Genomic DNA, 8,879 nt, shown 5'->3' with positions numbered 1-8,879 from the left:
ACTCACCTTTTGAGCTAGTTTATGGCGCCGAAGCCGTCTTTCCAGTGGAAATCAGTTCTGAAAGTCTGCGAGTGCACCACTTCTCGGCTGAGAATGAGCAACTTATGAAGGAATCTCTTGATTTCCTTGACGAAGCAAGAGACTCAGCCTGGGATAGAATGGCTGCATACAAGCAAAGAATCAGCAAATTTTATTACCGAAGGGTTCATTCGAGGCCTTTCAAAATTGGAGAACTCGTCCTTCGGAAGGCTGCTGCAGTTCAGAAAAGCCGAATCCATGGGAAACTCTCAGCCACTTGGGAGGGACCCTACGAGATCTATGATGAGATTCAGGCAGGAACATACCGATTCGGCAGTTGGATGGGACTGAGTTGAAAAATCACTGGAATGCTAATTTACTTAAGAAATATCATATGTAAACCCTTCGGGGCGGAACAATATTTGTATGTACATTTTCCAGTTATTAATGAAAGGCCTCAGAGCCACCATTTCTATAAACGTTTGCAATTTTTATTCTTTCATTTTTCTTCATTCTATCTACTCTTTTAAGGGTTTTCTTCAGCCATGTCTGAAACCTTCGCCTTTAAGGCATCAGGTTTCGGATTGCTGATAAACTCGCCTATAGTAGAACTCTGGTCTTTTAGCTGAAGCAAATGCTTCAGTAAGATTTGTTCTCCAAGGCAATGAGTCCATGGACGAATCTGGGATATTGCCTTAACTGAGCCCTGTATCCCAGAGGGCCACTGTCTGAGACATTGCCTTAAGTTGGCCTTGTGTCCCAGATATCCATTCTTTCAGATAGACGGAAAATCAAGAATAATAGCACAATTGTTGGAAATTTTTCGAAATATTAGAAGCTTCGTCTATAACCAAAAGGGATGGGCAATCATCTCAGAAATCCGAAGATAAAATCTTCAAATTTCTGGGGGGAAACAGACACTACAAGTGCAAATTATCATCAGCTAAGATTTCTAGAGCTGAAGGCTTTCTTACTTAGCAAATTTTTCCAAAAAATCAGGTTAATGCGCAGGTTTAAAGCAAAGCAATGGAAGGAAAAACATCAGATTAATGAGAAACAAGTTCGGATGACGAACTACAAAGTTGAAATGTTCCAGAGAATAATAAAAGCATCGGCAGCCGCCCACAAGCGGAAAATTACAGCTGCCGAAATGCGTACAAGACAAAAATTGAAGTTTTTGTACACCAAGGCAAGCTGAAGCAAAAACAAAGGCAAAAAATCCAGAAGCGGCAAGTCAGAAGTTAAGCACAGGTTGATCCGTAAGATTCTGAAGACGATTGCCCGAGTCCCTAGGCTTCAGCTGAAGGATCAGGCTGATCAGCGACGTTGGGCTCTTTGGTAGCATCAATTCCGGCAGCTGAAGAAGCGGGCTGAGCTTGAGCTTGAGCTTCTTTCTCTCTGTTTTCAGCTTCTTCAGCTTCAGTGTCCTCCATCTCCTCAGCTTTGAGACGGACCTCAAGATCTATCTCAGCTTGACTAGCGAACTGCATATGAGGATCCTTGGGATCTTCAGCCCAAATCTCGCATTGGTACCAGTCCAGTTCAGGAGCAGCGTGGAGGGCCAACCTTCGAGCCACCTTGTACCCGTTGCTGAAGGCCTTTGCAAACTCAGCCTTGGAGTAAACCTTGGTAGCTAGCTGAGCCTCAGCATCGGCCAGCTTCTTCTTAACCTCCTCCAAATTTTTCTAGGAGGTCTCATGCTGTTCCTCCAGCTTCTCCTTGGCCTCGTCTAGTTGCAGCTAAACCCTATTGGCTGCTTCGTTGGTGTTGTTCAACTGGTTTCGGACCAAGCCAATAGCAGTCTCAGCCTGAGACAGATCCTCTTCCTTAGCCTTCAGCTGGTCAGTTAGTTCTTGCAGCCTCTGACTTTGGGATTCAGCAGCGGTCTTGGCCACAGAGATCTGAGCATCCTTGGCCTTCATTGCCTCATTGGAAGTCTTTTCCTGGGCCTCCAGCACCTCTATCCTCTGTCACAGCTCTTCAGTTTGGCTGGACACCCTTGTGCCGACCTCCTCAACTATTCGGCGCTCAATGTCGGCTCTGAAGCTGGGGATGTCAACGGCCCCATACTCGTTGATGAGCTTTTCACCTTCAAGAACAGTGGGGAGGACTTCATTCTGCATAGCATTGCAGAAGTTCTGGAGGGCCTCAGCAACCTGCTTCTCATATTTTTCGGCCTCAGCTTGCTTCTCTTCGGCTGCCTTAATCTTCATCTCAGCCAGCTTTGCCTCAGCCTGGGCAATCTCCAGCTTGTTCTGGAGTGAGTCTATCAGCTTTACAGTAAGAGTCTGATTGTGCACGAGTCAGTAAAAAAAACTGAACTGAAGAGCTGAAATTGCAAAAGTAAAGGAGTACCTGCATCAGCAGCCGTTGGTTGTCTATTGCAGGGTCAGAGACCCTTCGGCTAGACTCTCCCATTCCAGCAGTGGCCTTAAGTGACCACTCTCTTGCCCGATCTACTTCGGACAAACCAGAGAAGTCACCAAAGAAGGCCACAGCCTCCTCTCGATGATTTCCCCAGATGGTCTCTCGGACGCTATCGGGAATGTTGATGAAGGGGACATGGAACCCCATATCCTCAGACCTAAAAGTCTGGATAGAAGGAATTGAAGACGAAGGGACTTCAGCATTTTGGTCCCCCGTCTCTTCAGCAGTGTCCTCTAGGTTGATCGTCTCAACCTCTTCTTCAGGTTGATCCAGGAGAGCGTCAACCTCTTGCTGAATCTCAGCAGCAAAACCTTCATTGGTTGCAGTTTCAGCTGCTTTTTCAGCTACAACCACCTCTTTAGCTGCCCCGCCAACAGTAGCTTCATCGTTAGAGAGCTTAGCAGCGCTCTCTTGGTTCGGCACCTCCTCCTGAACCCCATCCTTTGGATCAAGAGTTCGTTGATCCACCTCCATCTCTTGAGTTTCAAGAGGTGGTGGAGGGGTCTAGGGAGGTGGTGGGATCGGTGGTGGTGGCTGAACTGGGGGTGAAGGACCCCTAGGAACTCTGGGAACCCTGCCTCTACCTTCGACAGGCTCCCTTATAGTGAGGCTTGGCATCGGCCTCAGCTCAAATTCATTCGGGCCCACTACTGTTGGACCCGTCCTCCTCCTCTTTCTGGTTAGAGGTTGCTCGTCCATATTTTTAGAATCCGAAGACTCAGATTCCGAAAGGTCTTCGGGACGGACAGGAGCTTTACCCTCTCTTCTCCTTCTGCTCTCTTCTTCAGACTGCAGAAAGTGGGGGGCAAGAAAGGTGTGAGTAAAACAAAAAAAAAGAAGAAAAGAGGGAAGAAATGCTAAGTTCTGAAGAACTTACCAAGGTTCTCGGCTGAGCCTCGTCTGCCGCTGCTTCCTCTTCGGCATCTCAGGAGGTCCCTTCACCTCCTTCTAGGGCCTCAACCGCCCTAGCTACCTCTTCAGCAGTCCGGGCAGCTTCCTCCTCTTCAGGTAACTGACGCCTCAGAGGATCTCACTTCGCCCACCAAGGTTTCTGCCTTAGGTAGTCTGCAGCAGCCTCAATCTGAAGACCTGTTGAATGCAGATGCAACGGGCGCTTCTTTGGGTCAGTGATTGCAGGGGCGCGATCTAGCACAACCTTTTCGACATTTACTCCCAGACACTCGTAGTCAATCTTGGAGTTGCTCTCGTTCAGCTCTGAAAAGCAAAGAGAATGAATCAGTGCAATGAAACAGACGTTGAAAAGCGCTGAAGTAAATGCAAAATAAAAAAATAAAAAATAAAAGAAAAAATGCAAGTCCTCGGCCCCAGCCGAAGGTGCTTACCATCTCGAAACTTTCGACTGAGGCCGACAACCGCTAGCATGTTCTCTTGGAAGGCATAGTAAGAGTCTGGAAGCCAGTTCTCCGGAATATGCTTCAACCGGCCAGTCCCTCTGGGATTTTCCTTCTTCCCGAAGAGAAACACTTGTTGATAGTTGGGATGGCTAGCAGTGTCAGGCTCTTCGGGACCCAAGTCCTGCATGTCTGGGTCAGGTTCGGAGAGATAGCGAGGAGCGCCGAAGAAATAGGGATGGTCAGGATCTGCAGGTGCCCTGACCCAGATCCATTGGCCTCTCTAATTTTTGTCTGAAGAGTCGTTCGGCCACATCGTTAAATATTGTGGATGACTCTCAATCCGATACCAGCCAGAGCCATGGTGACATACCTACTCTGGGTGTTCGGCACAAGCTTGTGCACCTTCTTAAAACAGTGCAGGTTCGGCTCGAGACCGAAGAACCGGCACACCCAAAAATACGTCATCACCCTTCAACTGGCACAGGGAGATCCTGTACTCTCTCAGTAGATCCCTGACGAAGGGATTCAGGGGGAATCGGAGCCCATACTGTAATTGCCTAGTGTACACCCCCACGTATCCAGGGGGTGGACGATGAATCCTTTCTGTTGCAGTGGGCATTTGGCACCAATACCCATCCACCTCGAGAATGCCGTAGTACAACTCAATCTGTTCGGCAAAATGGTAGGCTTTAGCGTTCCTTACCCACCAAGAATAAGGGACATTCCCCATCATAGCCGAGATGGCTTCGGCATTCTGCCACTCATTAAACCCAGGGAGCAAGTCCCAAGGTGCGGCGGCTGAAGCTTCCTCCTACCCAGAAGCGCTCGCCTCTCCTGTTCCTCCGGGAGGCGCCGAAGATAAAGGGACTGCCCGGAGACCCTCTTCCGGGTCGGGCCCAACTCTTTCCCCATTCCAACTGTCAACTCGGTCCCTTGGATGCCGAGTTTGCTTGGGTTGTCAGGTTTGACACGCTCTTCCTCTAGCCGTGTCGGAGTTTCAAAAGAGAAATCGAGAAAAAGGGGAGTGCTTCCAAATTCGAGAAAAATCGAAAGAGAATCAAATAAAGTTACCTTAATCTGATGCGGAATTTACCGATCTACAAGTTCGGAGCAGCGAATTTCAATTTCAAAGCTTAAATTTTGAGAATTTGGTGAAGTTTTGAATCGGAATCAGTGGGTTTTCGTGAGTTGGAGTGCGAATTTGTGAAGAAGTGAGGAGAGAGAGTGCAAAATCCGACCTTATATTTCCAGAAATGGGAATTCTATGGGTCAGTGCACTTAATTTCTCTTAAATCCCTCACTAAGTAACCGTTAAACACGTTCCCTCCAAATTAACTGCCCATTATCCGTCCAACTTCCTCCATTATCCATCCAAACTGCCGTTACTTCATTAATTGCAGTTTAAATTCAAATTTTTTAGATTAATTAAATCATTTACTTCCCTCCATTTTTTGATTAATTAAAACCCGACCCTTCATTCTTCCAAATCGGGTCTGGGGGGCAAGTTGTTGGGGTCCAATTTATCTAATTGGGCCTAGTCCATAAATGATTCAATTCTAAGCCCAAGGTCCAAGGTTCAACTCTCCAATTCATGCCAAGTCAAAGTCAAGTTAAGGTCTAAGTCCATGTGGCAAGCTCATTTGGCTTAGGCCCATTCTTCTATGCAAAGGTATAAAAGCCATCAATTGTACCATTTATTATGCATTCACATATAGCCTCAAGCAATTAATACTCTTGCATAGCTATTTCTCTCTACACACTGTACTGACTTTGGCATCGGAGGGCCTCCCTCGGCACAACCCCCGAGGCTAGTTTACGTGTGTTTGCTATGCAGGAAACCCTCGGCCCAACACCACTTGGACCGAGCCCAGTCTTCAGCCACCTCAGAAGAACCTTGTCGAAGGTCCCATTGTTTTACCCGAAACACCAGGTGAAAAGAACAAATCATAAATTCATGTTGACAATTTTCCCTTTTTTTGTTTTTGGAAAATTTTCATTGAAAGCTTTGTGTTATTGACATTAATCAATGGTAGCCAAAATATCTTCTAAATGTCATTGGTAGCCTTGAACTTGTAAAATTTATCAAACGTGATATTAATAATGATTTTTCGCAAAAATTTTAGTTAATCTAGCATTTTGTAACCAATGTCAACTTTATCAAATTGAGAATGGTTTTAAGAATAAAAGAAATTTACTATTATTATTGATAGACAACTTTTTTTTTCTTTTTTTTTTAATTTTAAATAATTGGTAAGAATAGGTTAACACTGAAATATTTAAATCATCTACACAGATAAAATACGAAGCAAATAACATAGATAACCATAAAATGTCTTCAAATGGGAAATATAATTTGCTATAAGCAAGCCAACAAGTAATATTCACTTCTAAGAGTGAAGGCTTGATAACAAGTCTTTTATAAAAATAATAAAATTCTAGGTTAAATACTAATGAAATCATCAAAACCATGGACATAAGACAATTGTTCAGAAACAACTTTTATTAGATAATGCTAAAACTTGTGCAAATCTCAACCAAATGTGGCCTCTATCCCTTGTTACCATTAGTGAAAATCATAGCCTTGCGCCTTAGCTGTTGAAAAGAATCAATCAAGCACAATTATCAATTAGCTTAGTATGAGATTAAAAAAATATGTTCATAATTATGGAAAAGGGTCTAGTTTAATTATTGGATGAAGTTTTTAGAAGATGGTAGCAAGCAATACCTCATTAGAATGTCCACATTTCTTCTTGCGACAATTAGTAGACCTCAAAGGCAAGCGAGCATAGCACCTGTCACCAACGTTCAAAAGTTTTGCATTGGCAAGTATGTTAAAATGAGTTGAAAAAAAAATCCCGAGTGAAATAGGGGTTTAGCAATGAGAAAAGCAAAGGCAAAAATCTTACTTGCAGCAAATCAACTTATCCTGGTTAGATTTACGAGCCAAAGCCATCAAAGATGGTGGATAACTTAATTTTCCAGATCCTCCTCTAAGCCTCAACACAAGGTGAAGAGTTGATTCTACAGTTGCACCAAATTATCCAAACATACAAAAAAAGCAATCAATAACAACAAATAAAAGTAAGGCTAAGAAAGAAATAAACCATTAAATTAAACACATCAAAATAATCTTTAACACAGTGTATAGACACAAATTAAAGTTAATTAAAGGAAAATAGATCATTCATCTATAAATTTGTAAAATTATGCACTAATCAAATTAAATACTAACACACAACCATACTACATTAATCAACCACTTAAAATTAAGGGTATTATGAACAAGTAGTGAACAACCATACTAATATACCTTTCTGGATGTTGTAATCAGCAAGAGTACGGTCATCCTCTAGTTGCTTTCCGGCGAAAATTAGTCGCTGCTGGTCCGGTGGTATACCTTCAAAATCAACCAAAATTATAGTATTACGTACTGCTGGTTTATGCACGTTAATTATTTGGTAGATTCATATACAATTATGTGCATTCTACATATAACACGTCTTGTCATTCTAATTATTTAACATTTATTATACTCACTCTATTTCTATTTGATGATAGTCCCATGTAAATTAATCACATAAAATAAAAAAATAAAAAAAAAAAAGAATATTTGGAATCTAACATTAAAAAACAAAAACAGTTTATAATTAATTTGCCTTATTTAAATTTTTTGATTTTTTAAAAAAGCATAATTCAAGGGAGGAATTTCTTTACTTAGATTCATGTCATCAATCAACAATCAATTAATTTAACCGATTAGAATTTAATCGGTATAAAATAGGAAATAAGGAGTAAAAAACTAAGTTAAAAATAGAATATATTCAATATGAGTATATGTTTTTGAAACGCCTAAAATACTATATGAGACTTACATAATAAAACAAGGCATAACTATTTTGTTAGGCATCACCAAACGTGACAAGTGAACTAAAACATGTAAATAAAAACGAAGAAAGCATATAATACAAATTAAAACGAACCCTAAGCATGCATGATGCATGACATTGAAGAAATTGAAATTAAAGAAAGAAAAAGGGTAGAAGGCGGAGAGATGTAAAACCTTCCTTGTCTTGAATTTTGGCCTTAACATTGGTGATGGTGTCGCTCCTTTCGACCTCGAGAGTGATGGTCTTGCCGGTAAGAGTTTTCACAAAGACTTGCATTTTCTTTGATCTCAATCTCGATCTCATGCAGGTTACCTTGGTGTTATAGGAGAGTATGATCTTTGGGTTGTATTTATAATGGATTAATGGTGATGGGATAAAACTTAGTTGCCTAAAAAAAAAGAGCTACGAAAACCTCGCCCCAAGGCAATACGTTGTTTTACTTATAAAGAAAAAAAAATTAAATTAACAAGGAAAACCTTGCTCCAAGGCAATAACTTATTTTCCCTCAAACGAAAATATATGGTTTCTTTTCAAAAAAAAAAAAAAAATAAATAAATAAAAATAAATAATTAGCCAAGTATGAAAAATTATCCTCCAATTTATGACTGAAAGGATTTTACTAATACCTACCCCTAGTATAGAGGTTGTACTACCTACACCCCTACCAGGCTACCATAAATGTATGTATCAGATTTCCTCATTTCATAAACTTCTTTTATCATCTTTATTTTCTTTCTTTAAAACTACGATTCTTATTTTCTCTTTCTAAACTTCCAGAGACCACAATTCTTTATTTTCTCTCTTCTCAAACAACCGTGTACTTCTTGTGCTACTTTAAAAAATTGCAATCCGATTGTAATTCGTAATTGTTATTATCAACGTTATCGAAATCTTCTCACATTTTTCGCTGGAATCATCTCGTCGGAAATAAAACTGTCGAAAATATTGCCTTCTCCTTTTTTTTTCTCTAGATCTATAAAATATTGATAAGAGTTTGTGAAATTATAATTTTTTTTAAAGTAATATAATTATGGTTGGATTATGTTAGAGTTTTGAATTCTCTAGTGTTGTATTGAATTGATTTATGGTATGTTCTTAAATTATAAAATTATTGGACTCAAAATGTTGAAATTTATGTAAACTGTTGTAATTTTCTGGATTAATTGAATTATTTCGTAGGATTACTAAGAAT

General features: G+C 41.0%; 1 protein-coding gene across 1 annotated transcript; it reads right to left on the bottom strand.

Moving 5' to 3' along the window:
* Nucleotides 1-6,119: 6,119 nt before the first annotated feature.
* LOC145563680 (ubiquitin-ribosomal protein eL40 fusion protein-like) lies at nucleotides 6,120-7,977 on the bottom strand. Its single transcript, XM_081624113.1, has 4 exons — nucleotides 7,861-7,977; nucleotides 7,111-7,197; nucleotides 6,526-6,821; nucleotides 6,120-6,392 (listed from the first exon to the last, which is right to left on the bottom strand). Exons 1-3 carry the CDS (start codon nucleotides 7,961-7,963, stop codon nucleotides 6,703-6,705), a joined length of 309 nt encoding a protein of 102 aa, XP_081480239.1. The 5' UTR covers nucleotides 7,964-7,977; the 3' UTR covers nucleotides 6,120-6,392; nucleotides 6,526-6,702.
* Between the last annotated feature and the right edge of the window lie 902 nt (nucleotides 7,978-8,879).

Source organism: Chenopodium album, chromosome 10 (genome assembly GCF_948465745.1).
Source record: "Chenopodium album chromosome 10, dcCheAlbu1.1, whole genome shotgun sequence".
NCBI lineage: Eukaryota > Viridiplantae > Streptophyta > Magnoliopsida > Caryophyllales > Amaranthaceae > Chenopodium > Chenopodium album.
This window is presented reverse-complemented; position numbering and strand designations above follow the sequence as displayed.

Bases quoted from the DNA above. Each gene is read 5' to 3' on its own strand.
- LOC145563680 (XM_081624113.1), bottom strand. From the start codon at position 7,963: ATGCAAGTCTTTGTGAAAACTCTTACCGGCAAGACCATCACTCTCGAG. The intron at 7,198-7,860 runs GTTTTACATCTC...TTGATTTTGAAG, and splicing joins CAAAATTCAAGACAAGGAAG to GTATACCACCGGACCAGCAG. The intron at 6,822-7,110 runs GTATATTAGTAT...GTGCAACTGTAG, and splicing joins TGATTACAACATCCAGAAAG to AATCAACTCTTCACCTTGTG.